This window comes from Ixodes scapularis, unplaced genomic scaffold, assembly GCF_016920785.2.
Source record: "Ixodes scapularis isolate PalLabHiFi unplaced genomic scaffold, ASM1692078v2 ptg000323l_1__unscaffolded, whole genome shotgun sequence".
NCBI lineage: Eukaryota > Metazoa > Arthropoda > Arachnida > Ixodida > Ixodidae > Ixodes > Ixodes scapularis.
Window position 1 is genome coordinate 1,175,922 of NW_024609965.1, and position 13,764 is coordinate 1,189,685.

At 48.0% G+C, this 13,764-nt stretch overlaps 3 protein-coding genes across 3 annotated transcripts; 2 read left to right on the forward strand and 1 right to left on the reverse strand.

Moving 5' to 3' along the window:
* The first annotated feature begins 212 nt into the window (after positions 1-212).
* Positions 213-4,289, forward strand: LOC115314013 (protein ANTAGONIST OF LIKE HETEROCHROMATIN PROTEIN 1-like). The gene is made up of 6 exons (XM_040212717.3): positions 213-519; positions 599-762; positions 846-975; positions 3,144-3,287; positions 3,357-3,664; positions 3,823-4,289. The coding sequence occupies exons 1-6, from the start codon at positions 313-315 to the stop codon at positions 4,193-4,195; spliced, it is 1,326 nt and encodes a 441-aa protein (XP_040068651.1). The 5' UTR covers positions 213-312; the 3' UTR covers positions 4,196-4,289.
* LOC121046973 lies at positions 4,283-6,804 on the reverse strand. Its single transcript, XM_040501756.2, has 4 exons — positions 6,651-6,804; positions 5,472-5,643; positions 5,409-5,415; positions 4,283-4,810 (listed from the first exon to the last, which is right to left on the reverse strand). The coding sequence occupies exons 1-4, from the start codon at positions 6,802-6,804 to the stop codon at positions 4,301-4,303; spliced, it is 843 nt and encodes a 280-aa protein (XP_040357690.1). The 3' UTR covers positions 4,283-4,300.
* A 1,808-nt stretch (positions 6,805-8,612) lies between these two features.
* Positions 8,613-11,568, forward strand: LOC115319015 (P2X purinoceptor 7-like). Its single transcript, XM_040212718.1, has 3 exons — positions 8,613-8,722; positions 10,295-10,519; positions 11,304-11,568. The coding sequence occupies exons 1-3, from the start codon at positions 8,682-8,684 to the stop codon at positions 11,455-11,457; spliced, it is 420 nt and encodes a 139-aa protein (XP_040068652.1). The 5' UTR covers positions 8,613-8,681; the 3' UTR covers positions 11,458-11,568.
* Positions 11,569-13,764: the final 2,196 nt, after the last annotated feature.

Consider the following 13,764-nt stretch of genomic DNA (forward strand, 5'->3'; position numbering starts at 1 on the left):
GGCACGAATCGCGAGGTTTCATTTCACATGAGCGTTTTCTGCCGTTGCGATGGCCAATGTTGCTTGCAGCAAGCAGATGCGCAGAGTCGGTTACAGCGGCTTCTAACAACAATTTTTATGCCTTAGTTTTCAGTTTCCCCTTTAATTTAACCTTAATAAATCAAAGAAAAGCGTCGAAAAACTAAATAAACGTTGGTCTTATTTGTTTATGGTTCTTTTTTCAAACTTCGTTTTTGCGGAGGATGTAACCTCGGATCATCCTCAGCAGCGTCACGGGCAGCGCCTTCCTCGGATGTAAACACTCCAACTGATATGGCCGACCCGAACCTCCTGGACATAGTTGGTATTTCCGAAATTGGGGTATGTGCTCATGATCCGGAGTATGTCCGTCTACGAAGACTTGAAGAGTATCTTCTCTTAAGAAAGAAGCAGATCCTGCTTACTCTCCCGAGCCCAAGGCGCTGGTGGGTAAGGCCCATCTGGCAAAACCGCAGGAGAGAGTCGGAGTTCCACACATCGGTGAGTTGTGACCTCGTATTTTGATACCAAGGATTTTCTAGTGGTATTAGTTTTCTCACAATGTAATATATTCGTGCAGATGCCTTTGCTTATAAGTGGGGACACGGAGTACTTCCAGAAGTACTATAAGATGAGACCTGAAAAATTTGAAGAGCTCCATTCCCTGGTCGAAACACCACTCACAAGAGCTTACCTCACGCGGGAGCCGCTATTATCGCGGGCTAGACTTGCCATGACACTCAGGTACTGGGAACTTTCCTGCTTTTCTAATTAGCTCTGATTTATGCACAGACATATGATTTACTGTTCCACCCGCTTTCTTTAAGGTACTTATCGTCTGGAATGCAGATACAGGACATTGCTCTGGCCTTTAGAGTCGGAATCTCGACAGCGGCGGGTGTCATTCACTCCACCTGCAAGATTCTCTGGACAGCTCTCCAACCCCTTTGTCTAAAGGTATGTTGAAAGGCTGGCTGGTCAAATTAGTGATAGAAAATGCTTTGCTTAAGATTAAATTTTGCGCACCTCTTCTATTACCAGTAATTTGTGAGGTGCTTTTAGAGAAATACTGACACTGCTGGGGATTCTAGTATTGAATACGTTTTAAATCGGGAAATAAGCATACTGATTAAGATGGTGCGTCCACGGTGACCGTTCAATGCAGATCCGAGAGCTCAGCTCGCGCACTGCCGTCCGAGCCCCGCTTCTTTTTGCCTGACAATACCTAGGTATACAAGCCGTCACAGTTCGTCAGCGGGTTTCACATGCAGCGATGTTGGCTCTAGAGCGGCGCGATTTCTGCCGTCGCGGCGCTCTGGCCAGCCGCAGCGGCTGAGCGGCACGGTTCCACCTGGTTGGACATTCTTCGCCGCGGCAGAGCGGCAGCTCTCGCCTTGGCCACTCACAGCGAGGCGTTAAGTCACGTGACAGGAGGAGAAACATTGCGGGAAAGCTGGCGCACAGGACGGTGGCGTTTTCACGTTCTTGAAGCAGACGACAAGCAGAGAAAGTACGCAAGCGACTGGTTTGCGATATCTCTTTTACGGCGGGTCGCGCTTCTTTGCTTCAGCAGTCGCGTCGGAACTGTTCAGTAGATCATTGAGGAGAGGGATTGCTGTCCCCTTCCTCGTAATTTGTTTTCTCAATGAATTACGCGACTCTTTTTTGCTTTCCTCGCCCGAGTACCGACTGTAGCGAGCGCAAGAGACGCTACTTGGTAGCGGGTTGTACGTGCGCTAGTGAGAAAAACAAAAGAAGAAGAACTGAGCGACATTGACATGTTTTTTTCCAACACAGATCGTTGCACCAAGTAAGACGAAACATGTTGCGCCCAGTTCAATGAACTGCTTATCAGTGAACTGTCCAAGCGTCGGGTTCCTTAGGACGCGCAGCTCAAAGAATTTAGGAACAATGAGATCAAAGAGAAACTCGGGGAAGAGGTGACTGAGGCCTTGAAAGTGATCGACAAGACCGGTATGAAACGACTGCACTACTACCGATTCGCGAGGTTCGGGTCGGTCATATCAGTTGAAGTATGGTGCCTGGATCGCGTCTTTGAATGGTGTGTTTACCGCGGCCAAAAAAGTGGTCCCTCGTTTCCGCCTGATGACGTCATAAAAGTGTTCTGCTGTCGCCGGTCGCGACCCTGGTGGCGTCCCAACAGTTATGGTGTATGTAGCAGATGCCTGTTCTGCTCCAGGTCGCTTTCCACTGTGACAGTTCACGGAAGCTAGTGCAGCCGGAAGTTGGGACGCCTAACGGGACGCCGTGAAGACAGCGACACTCGCGTTCGCTCCTGCTTTTCGCCAGCATTTCTACGGCCAACCGCCAGGATCGCGACAGGCAACAGCATGACACTCGCGTCATTTGTTGCCACATCGGGACCACTTTTGATGTATGGGCGGGATAGGACGCTAAACACACCAGTCGAAGACGCGCTCCAGGCACCATAGTTGAAGTCTACATCCGAGGAAGGCGCTGCCCATGACGCTGCCGAGGATGATTCGACGTTTGATCCTCCGCGACAACGAAGTTCGAAAGAAAACAAGAACCATAAACAAATAGGATCAAGGTTTATTTAATATTTTAAACGCTTTTTTATTTTATTAAGGTGAAATTAAAGGATAAAATGAAAACTGAGGCATTAAAATTATTGGAAGCCGCTGTAACCTACTGTGAGCATCTGCTTGCTGCAAGCAACATTGGCCATCGCAACCGCAGGAAACGCTCATGTGAAGTGAAACCTCGCGATCCGTGCCACCACGCCGCTAGCGGCAACGATTTCGGCCACGAAATCCCTTCATGTGAAACCCGCGTAGATTAATGGTGTTATATCAATGAAGGCCATCTTGCACAAAGTTGAGCACTTATTATGAAGTTCTGGAGTTGAGTATTGTAATGTAGTATACAGATCATGAAAACCTTAAAACGGTTAAGGGATTAACCAATGTTTACTTATGTTGTTATAAAACAGATTGTAAAGGTATCTGTGTGTGCTTACATATATTATATACCATCGAAATTTGTAGTTTATGAAACTGATTTCAGAACTTCCATGCAGTCGCGTTTGAAATATTTAGAAGGCTCTATTACATGTCTGCTGCTATGACACAATGTCATCACAGGTGCCAACTACTGAGAGATGGCAGGAAGTTGCTGAGGGCTTCCAGAACAAGTGGAATTTCCCCCACTGTGTTGGTGCTGTGGATGGCAAACACATCGAGATTCAGGCACCACCGAATTCTGGTAGCTTATACTACAACTATAAGGTGCAGTTTGCGTCAGTACTTTTTATGAGCTGTATTTCTCACTGCATTTATGATTTGTTGTCATTACAGGGTACGTACTCTATCGTACTGATGGCTGTTGTGGACAGTGACTTGAAGTTCGTTGCTGTAGACGTCGGTGCCTACGGACGACAGAGTGATGGAGGTACCCTAAGTGCCTCTCGGTTCGGTAAATGTCTCGAAAATGGCCTCCTCGGCCTGCCACCACCAAAGCGGCTTCCAAACTCGACAGTAATCGCACCATATGTGTTCTTGGGGGACGAAGCGTTCCACCTACGCCCAGACTTTTTGAGACCATACCCGGGAAAGCACCAGGACGATGACAAACGAATATTCAACTATCGGCTCAGCCGTGCAAGGTGACTTAAAAGCGCAATAACCATGTAGTGAATTGGAGGGGGTGGGCGGGTAGTTTCTAGCAGGGCAGCAAATAGTTTAATTGTTGTTGTTTTTTGTCTGTTTTGTTGCGGGATAATTGTAAAGAATCATTTCCGTGAACCTGTCTCCACTTGTGCAGGAGGTGCGCCGAAAACGCTTTTGGCGTGTTGGCATCAAGGTTTCGGATATTCCGAAGAACCATCAACCTGCTACCAGAACACGCAGACTACGTCGTCATGGCAACTTGCGCACTACACAACTACTTGCGGGAGGACTGCGTCTACATTCCTCCTAGCTACGTTGACAAAGAGGATGCCTATGGCAACATCACGAACGGCAACTGGCGATCGACATTCAAAGACGACGAAACAGTTATGACGGACCTGGAGCCTCCGGTGGGGCACAATTACAGCGGTTCCGCACGTGAAGCGAGAAACCTCTTCTGCTCCTACTTTATGAGCAGGCAAGGGGCCGTACCTTGGCAGCGGACCTCTGCTGGGCTACGTCCTTGAACGGAAGCGCACCTTGTGCTGCGAGCACTTGCAAACTTTTGCATACATTGCATGGTAGACACCATCCAGACGAATAAACAAGCAAAAGGTGTGACTCATTTGTCTTTACTCGCTCTTTACAAGAAGTGCATCAGGGTATCGGCCTTGAGCATACTGAGATAGAATATGTAGAAGTTCCATCTTAAGGTGAGTCTGCATAGACTCGGGTGTCGCCTTTAAGTATGGATCTAGGGAGAGCAGGAAGTGGACAGTAGCATCCATAGGCTTGTGTGCTGCCAGGGCCCCTCTCACAACGTTGAGTTCGTCTTCCACTGCTTCCAAGTCCTGCTTCCGTTTTTGGCTTTTTGCGTGTGTCCTAGTCGCTACGCTTTCTCTTGGGCAGCTTCCCGGCTCGGCTGCTTGGGAAGGACCAGCAGCAGAGGTCTCGGCGTAGCCCGGTGACGCAAAAATCAGATTCAGACTGCTTGAGGCGTCCGGCCCCCTTGGGCTCCCTTGAGGCGTCGGACTGTCTGCTGCCGGTTGACTCATGTGTGCCACCGTTAAATCGGTGGCCTCCATGTTGCTGAAGCTTCTAAAAAGAATGTAAATTATTAAATGGGCGGTGCAACAATTTTTCTACTTCGCGCAAATACCACTCAGAGCGGGACACTGACGTTACTGACATATATGAAACACGCGTTCGTCTTTCAACCCACGTAATAGAAGTTCCAGAAAAACATAAAAAAAAAAAACGAGCAGCGTTCACCCCCTCAACTCGCAGCCAGAACAAGCGGCCATGTGATCTGGAGCCGATTATATGCCGCCAATGTCGATCATAGCCACGCGCTGGGGTTGGCAAAGCATAGGACACGCGATGAGTTCCAGACATTGCTATGGCTCGGCTATTGTCGTCGTCGCAGCGATTGGTCACGGGCCACTACCCGAATGCTTCTCGAGCTAGTAATTATTACAAGCCCAAATCGAGTGCCCACGCAATACTCGGGTCCAATCTATGAACCGCATTCAAATATCGTCATTTGGGGTCTACTGCGATCCCCACGGTACGTCATCAAAATTCGCAAAGGAAAGATTGAATGAAAATGATCGCTTTTGTCCCTGAAATTACACCGCAACAAAAGAGTTTCTTAGCCAGTGGCGTTGCGAGTATCCTTGAGTCCCACTAGTGCCAGTAAGCTCGTGCAAAGTGAAAAACATTCCAATTGAATATCGTTGCACCGCTCCTTTAAGCACTTGTGCTCACACCTATCAATTAATATTGATATTTTCCAACACTTACTTGCGCAAACCTAATGTGTCCCTCAGGAACTGCATTTGGGCCATGTAGGGCCAAACCTTAGATTTTGAGGAAGCTGCAGCCCCACTCTTTTTTGTCCCCTTCTCGTCATTCATTTTTTTTCGGAAAGTGTCCCTCAGGTTCTTCCATCGGGAGTGGACCTCATCCACTGTCACTGAAATGTCAAGTCGTATACAGCGTGATGCATGTTGATTAAAAGGCTGATGATGCTGGACATTTAGAGTAACATAGCGCGCATTGCGCATGTTGCCGTCTTCGAGAGCGCTCGTATTACAGTCGACTCAAAAGGGATAAATGACTGTCCTACAGTCGGCGATCCGCATCGAACACAAGCTTTTTGGCTTTGATAACAGTAGAGAGTTTTATCAAACGCTTAACACAATACCGATACGATGCCGGTACAGTCCGGGCGCGCTTAAAAGCATGCTACAAAGTAGTAGCAAAAGCTCCGCTGTACCGGGCTATCGTTTACGATCTGCTAAAACTCTCTAATGTCGTACGCGCCACCAGAGCCCTGCGACAGGCAACGAGCGGGGGCGGGAAGCGCAGCATTGAACGCTTCTAAATTTGGGGTCAACTTTCTGTGCCATTTCGAAGAGCGCGCTTCTATAGATTTCGCCGGTGCTCAATGTTCCGAGATTCACGCGCACCCACACAATTGATTTCATAGCGTTGGAATCTTGTCCCCAAGTATAGGAAAGCAGAGAAACATCGAGTTACAACGAGCGAAAGTACGAAGGCAAGCTGGTTATGTCACATTTCTTAGGTAATGTCAAGTGCTTGGTCACAAGCCATGGGCATTGCTGTTCTTGGTCTACTGCGACTGCTGGGAACACCCTGTGCAATTGTTCAGATATCACTATAAGCCACTTTGCAATATTTATTTTAAAAATCAAGACCCCTCACCAGATACGTCCGAATTACTCGGATATTGGGGGGCAGGGGTGGGGGGCCAAACAGAGTTATTTTTTGCCCCGTCCAAGTAAGTATTCCTTACATCAAAATTTAGAAATATCTAGGGGGGCGCGGGGAAGGGGGGGGGGGGGGCGATCGCCTCCCTCTGTTCCGATACCATGCACTGCCTTTGACGTTTGCTGAATAATTCACATGGTTAAACAGTGTAAAAACGTTCAAACCCGTGGTAGTGCAGTGGTTTCATACCGGTCTTGTCGATCACTTTCACGGCTTCAGTCACCTCTTCCCAGAGTGTCTCTTTCGTCCCACTGTTCCTAAATGCTTTGAGCTGCGCGTCCCAAAGAAGTTGACGCTTGGACACTTCACTTATCAGGAGTTCATTGAACTCGGCGCGATACATTTTCCTACTTGTTGGGCGATCTGTGTTCGAGAAGACACGAAATGTCGCTCAGTTCTTCTTCTTTTATTTTCCCACTAGCGCTCGCACGAGCCGCTTCCGATTAGCGTCTCTTGCGCTCGCTACAGTCGGTACTCAGGTGAGGAAAGCAAAAAGAGCGCCAGCGTCGGAATTTGTTTTCATTGAGAAAACAAATTCCGAGGAACGGCACAGCCATCCCCCTCCTCCATAATTTCCTGAACAGTTCCGACGCGACTGCTGAGGCAAAGAAGCTCGACCCACCCGAAAAAAACAAACCGCAAACCAGTCGCTGCGTGCTTTCTCTGCTTGTCTTCTGCTTCAAGAACGTGAAACAGTGGCTCTTTCTTTCGTGTGCATGAAAGCTTTAGAGTGCTTGTTTTGAGGGTGCGCTGTTTCCTTGTCAGTCGTGAAGGTGAAACCGCCGCCGTCCTATCTGCCAGCTTTCCCGCAATGCTTCTCCTCCTGTCACGTGGTTTCCCGCCGCGCTGTGAGTGGCCAGAAGCTGCCGCTCTGCCGCGGCGAAAAATTTCCAACCTGGTGGAACCGCGCCGCTCAACCGCTGCGGCTGGCCAGAGCGCCGCGACGGCAGAAATCGCGCCGCTCTAGGGCCAAAATCGCTGCATGTGAAACCCGCTTAAGGGTGGCTGTGGCGTTTCTGGCACTTGCCTTTGTTGAGGTTATCCGCTATCGAGCGAACCTTTGAACAGATTTGCGCCATTCTTTTTGGAGCCGAAAACACCACAGGCACCGCAATGCTTCTCCTCCTGTCACGTGGTTTCCCGCCGCGCTGTGAGTGGCCAGAAGCTGCCGCTCTGCCGCGGCGAAAAATTTCCAACCTGGTGGAACCGCGCCGCTCAACCGCTGCGGCTGGCCAGAGCGCCGCGACGGCAGAAATCGCGCCGCTCTAGGGCCAAAATCGCTGCATGTGAAACCCGCTTAAGGGTGGCTGTGGCGTTTCTGGCACTTGCCTTTGTTGAGGTTATCCGCTATCGAGCGAACCTTTGAACAGATTTGCGCCATTCTTTTTGGAGCCGAAAACACCACAGGCACATCGTACCTTTGGGCTGCTCTTTTTAAATTATGAGGGGTTTTGTGCATGTATGGTACAACAACCTTTCGTTTCTGTGGATCTCGAGGTTTCTTTCTCCGAATCCCTTTAGTCTTGCGTACTAAGACCGCCACCACCTCGTTTAAGACCTGTGATGGAAAGCCCGACTTTTGGAGTCTCTCAACTTGAGCATTAAAACTTTCACGAACAGTGTGAAAGCAGGACTTCGTAAGTGCAGCCCCAAGTATGGTAACCGCAATCCCCCTTTTAACAACTTTCGAATGCGCGGATGTGTAGTGAAGGATGCCCTTTTTTGACCTAGGAGAGAAACTCCAGCAGATATGGTTTGTATGAAGAGATAACGAAAGGTCCAGGAACTGTAACTTTCCGTCCGAAGGCTTTTCAACAGTGAATTTAAAGGGATACGGAATCGAAACTTGAAATATAGAGAAAACATCAAGAAATGAGTTCAATATGATCAGCTAAGCCTGTAATGAATAATCGCACGGTCGTATTTTGAGCAGATGGCTATATTTTATGCTCTAAATGCCGCGATATTGGCGAGCGCTTCAAAATCAGCCATGGAGGAGCGCGATGCATCTCGGGAGATCCGGCAGACGTCTTTACGTCATCATGCCTCGGACGACCAAGCGTACCGTAGTGACGAGTTTTGCCACTTGGAGGCGTCAACGCGTTACAATCTCGCTTTGTCAAAGTACCCAAGGGCTGTAGATATCGCGGGGCCAGCAGAGGCAGCAGAGGCGCGGAGGGGCGGAGGTGTCAGAGCTGCTTCAACTGCCTTGAGTGTGCGATGGCGTGTCTACATGACGAGAGTGGTGGCAGCGGCAGTGGGTACGATGACATTAGCGAAGACGAAGACGTCAACAGATCGCTAGTGGCTATGGTGGGGAAAAAGCGATTCGGCTTAGAGCCATATCTGTACGATCCTTCGGCATCGTCGTCCGCAACAGACGAGGAGTCGTCCGACTCTCCGGAAACGCCAGGCTGGCCAGGCAGCCCACATCCACCAGCAGCCCGGCGCGTCGGCACGGCGAATTGGTGAGCCTAGGGTGCCTTCATGTGCGCTTTGCTTAGGGTGGAGACATCTGGCCATTTTGTCTCACACTTTTATTTTTACTTTTTGTTCAGAAGCGCGTGAAAGAACGTGTCCCTGCACGCGCTCGTGGCGCTGACTGTGCTCCGGCGACATTTTGTTTTCGTCGATTTCTTTGTATTTTACCCGTGAGCGCGTGCTGTCGGCATCGGGTACTACAAAGGGTGGCATCACCCTAAACAGAAGGACATTGAGGCACACTAGGTGAGCCTAGTCACAAAAGAGTCCGCGAATGCATTCGCGCGCGCACGTGTAATAAAGCTGCGAGACGATTTAATGACAGCGCGCTAGCCCCGCTGTCATGAATGATGAAAGTACGCTGTCTAAACCAGGTCGTTGTATTAGCGTGTAACTTCTGTTGGTAAGCTTGCGAAACGTGGTTTCGTCGAAGGAGCGCTCGCGTTAACAAAGATCAGTAGCTAAAGTACGCTTGCAACGGCGGCTATCCAAAAGTGTACGTACGCACGAACACGGCAATCAATGTGCCGCGAAACACTTTTATGGAACGACTGAAAGATGTATAAAAACGCAAGTTTCGAACCAAAAAGAGCGTGTGGCCTTCGAAAGAGCTTTCCCCGCGCGTGGGCTGGATCGTGCAGGCAACATCTTTAGCGAAATAATTTGTTGGCCTAGTTGGGTAAACATCACAAAAATAAAAAAGCGCGAAAGACAAGGAGAAGTGGAAGACTAGACAGGACAAACCCTTGTCCTGTGTAGTCTTCCACTTGTCCTCGTCTTTCGCGCTTTTTATTTTCGTGATGTAGCAACACAATCTGCCCGGGTGCTCCGCCGCAAGTGCGTACGTAACCAGTGCTACCATGCCACAAGCCCGAGGTGGTTTTGCACGACGTTTCCCCTTCGCGCGTGCGCAGCGGTCCCGCTCAAAGCATCGCGCTCGCTCTGGTAGCATCTTCGCTCACACTTATCGCTGAAGACTGCCTGCCGTAGTGCAGCAACAGTGCTTCACACTGTAGCCGAGACATTGCGTCAGTGCAATATGTCATGTAGTAACGGTACACGGCGGTACGATGCTCATCGAGATCGAACAGGAGAGGAATGGGCAGAGCCCAGCATCCCCAGCTGGTTCTGCGATTTCATGTTCCGTTCAACATGCTCGGCTACTAATCTTCCCTGAAGGAATGTAATCTACTGTGAGTGCTTGCAAACCAAAGATGTAAAGAACACACGTTGTGAAGGTTGTGCGAATTTAGTACTTTTTCACGAACATATTTGTACATACCACACACTTTGTAGGTCTCGAGAATATTAAGGGTGAATAAATAGAAAAACAAATCTCTTTGTACTAACAGGTGCTCCTGTGGCAGCGTCTGCAGACCAATGCAGACAGTCGAGGAGTCGGTGTGCTGCAGGGAGTTGCACAATGTGGCGCGTATGTGCAGTGACCAGGGGGTGCCTTGTGTAACAAAGCACCCCTTGTTCGAGCTGTATTGCCTAAACACCGACATCTTGGACCTAGAGTACCTCAAGCTCCGGTACTTCTGCCCTCTTGATGCAGGAGACAGGGGCCCACAAGAGTATGTATATTGTAATTCTAGCAGAAGTCATGATGTAAGCAAGATGATTTTCTCACTTGATACTGCCTCTCCTTCAGAAATCAACATTCCATGATTCCAGTTTTCTTATGCTCCATTTTTTTCTGGATTTGTAATATAAAAGGATAAACCACCATAGAAGAGTTCTGTAACTTGTATTGCCTGCACTGTACTCGGCATCACCTGTTTTGTGCTGCATTGTCGAGGCAAATGTAGCTTCCACCGTGCTTCAGCTACACACTGCTGCAAAAGCACATGGCTTTGTGTTTATTCTCAATCAAATGCTATCGCACAACTAGCTTTGACAGTTAAAGCACTATCGCAGCTACTCTATCTTTTGCAACATGGCAGAAAATAGTTGTCACCAAATAAAACGCATGTGTAAACATGCACAATCTATGAAGAGTCTACTACTCAATAAAATTTGCTTTCAAGCTCGTCCATCGCTGTATTCATAGCATTTCAGATAATACAGATAGCAACTGGTACATATACAGGTCATCATTGCAGCATGGTTGGGTGCGATATCTCAAGAAAAAAATAACAAAATTCCGTAACGAGCAGTAAATTTTTATATATGCCAATGACTGATTGACCTCGGTGATGACAAGTAGTAAAAAATACAAAGGTATGCTTCTTCCTGCATTATCGATATTGCTACCATGTAACTAGATATTGAGAAATTTTTTGTAAATTGCAGTTAGGTTCTATTATATTCTCTTGAACTGGCAACTGACTGGTACTTCATGCAATCATCTCATTTTAGGAGGCACCGCTACACTGCCTACCGGCAATTCACTTGGTGGGTTCACCATAAGCTGGGGCGCGGTAACCGGGTGCCACTGCCCAGCTGCGCCGTGCAACGAATTCGACGAGAGTTCCCATCCACCGATGGAAGTTATGTCGGTTTCAAGAAATAAAAGGTATCTGCCATATGAAGAACTCCTTTACATCATGCTATAACTGATGTGGCTAGACAAAAACGGCCTGGAATCAACACACATTTATTATACAACACAAAACCAGAACAGGGTGATGTAGGTCGAATATACAACATGGTCCGTTTCCGTATTGTACTGAAAAATATACTTCTTGCAACAGGCCTTGACCTTTCTCACTGAGTCTGGTTCTGCTGCAAGTCCTCCCATTAACTCGGTTCAAGTGCGCTTCCCATGTCTGTTACCAACAAATACTTGATCACCAATTGTTGCAGAAAATTTTACTAATTTTCACGTTTTGCTCAGTCAGGAACAGAAAGGCACCTGGAAACACATTTGTACTAACTTCATGGAACGATTCACAGCAAAACTCAACTTTCTAAAAAAAAAATCATCACATGTGATAAGACCTCGATTTTCTAGTACAGTCTGGATACCGGACAACTTATGCACTGGAATACTCCCATGTCACCGATAAGAAAAATGGCAATGCAGAATCTGCAGAAAAGGTAAAGGAAAAAATGACATTTCTGCTAGAGGGGTTGGCACATGGTAACCTGCAGCACTATTCTCAACAGGGGGAAAGTTGCATGTAACATTGTAATGATAGGGGGGGGGGGGCATGTTAAAGAGGGTGTTAGTGAAATTGGAAGACTAATAAATCATGCTTTTGTCACCGGTCAATATTTAATATCCACAACTGGTACAACTACCAGATGAGAAAGGTTTTCATATAACAATATACCTTCTCGATTGCCGGGAGCAGAAAGGCCTTCTGAATAATAAAGAAGGTCTTGTAGCAGAAACAGGCGATGCCCATGCTACTGAGCATCCGCAGGGCCTTTTTGATGCTGCAGCCCGTGAAGAGGATTGCAGCAGCCACCAGGATGTTGCCAACTGGCTTCCGCCTGATGACAGGTTGGCTGCACCACGTCTCTGTATGGCCGCTCCGACAGAGCGTAGACACCTGAAGGCTTGAGCCCTGGACGGTCTTGTCGATGTGAGTGTTGGGGGCAGCACAGGAGCGACACGTCTCCAGTAGCTGGTCCAGGCATGACTCGAAGACGATGAACTTCCGCTCATGCACCAAAGACGGAGCTTCCTTCTCGGGGCTATGTTGCAAAAACAAACATCATCTCAACAAGTGGCTCAGTCAAGAATGAAGATGCGGTCAGTTATTGCTCAAGAGCATACAAACCTAGCAAAGCTGTCCTCTGACAGACAGTAGCTGGAATCCGCTTCTGCTCTTGGTGGACAAAGATCTGAGAGATCCAGATCAGTGTCGAGCGCATCGTCTCCGTGAGACGGTGAAGAACACCAGACCATCGTCCCCGAAACATCCGTCTGCACGAACCGGGTCCTTGACGGCGGTTTGATGCATGCCTGGGTAACTGGTGAACAGTGTGGAGCTCTAGAAACATGCCTTTACACAATAAAATGCACATATTTGAATTTAATATTGGATTGGCGGCTACTTGGAACACTTCAGAAATTGTGCCAAAGCTTCTAATAAAGAAACTCTCATGACATCCCATGAATTCGAGAAGTACATCTCTAGAATTGCTCAAGGTATATCTTCATGTATAAGTCAACAGGTATCTTGGCTTCCGCCAATCTATATAACTTTCATGGTAAATATTTTTTGATATGCATTTAAAAATCATCTGGCTTAGACATTCCATCAAAAGCAGTAAGTGTGTGACAACACTTGATGGAGTGTTTAACGAACAGCACTTTCTATCTGAAGTTTGTGAAAAAAATAAACTCGGTAAATTGTGACCGTCGCACTGAGGCGTCACATGACACCATGTTGTCATATGACAATGATGTCACGTGGCCTTCTGACATCATGCAATGCCATAAACACACACATAAGGTTCCCATGTAAAGTAATCTCCTTTAAGGCATCCTCATACCAACCAAAACAAGTTCCAGCATATGACCCCACCTTTATTTTTGTAGATGCCCGTCGTCTGTGTCAGTGCACACCGTGTCTTGCAACACGCTGCTGCTGATGCCAAAGACGGCCTTGTGCTAGTTGCCGCACTGGAGTTCCCTAAAGAGAAAAGGAAGAAGGAAATATAAAATCACCTGGGAACCGTTGATACCATCAAAGCATTGTATGGGTGTTCACGGTGGCATCAAGGCACGCAATTTGGGCACATGTTCAAACAGTTGTTCTAGGACAGATATTGCAATATGGCAGAGGTTCAGTTAGTGGCCCATACATACCGGAGGGCACTGGGGCTCCTGATGTAGTCCTCATCCCGAAAATGCTCGCTGCATAGA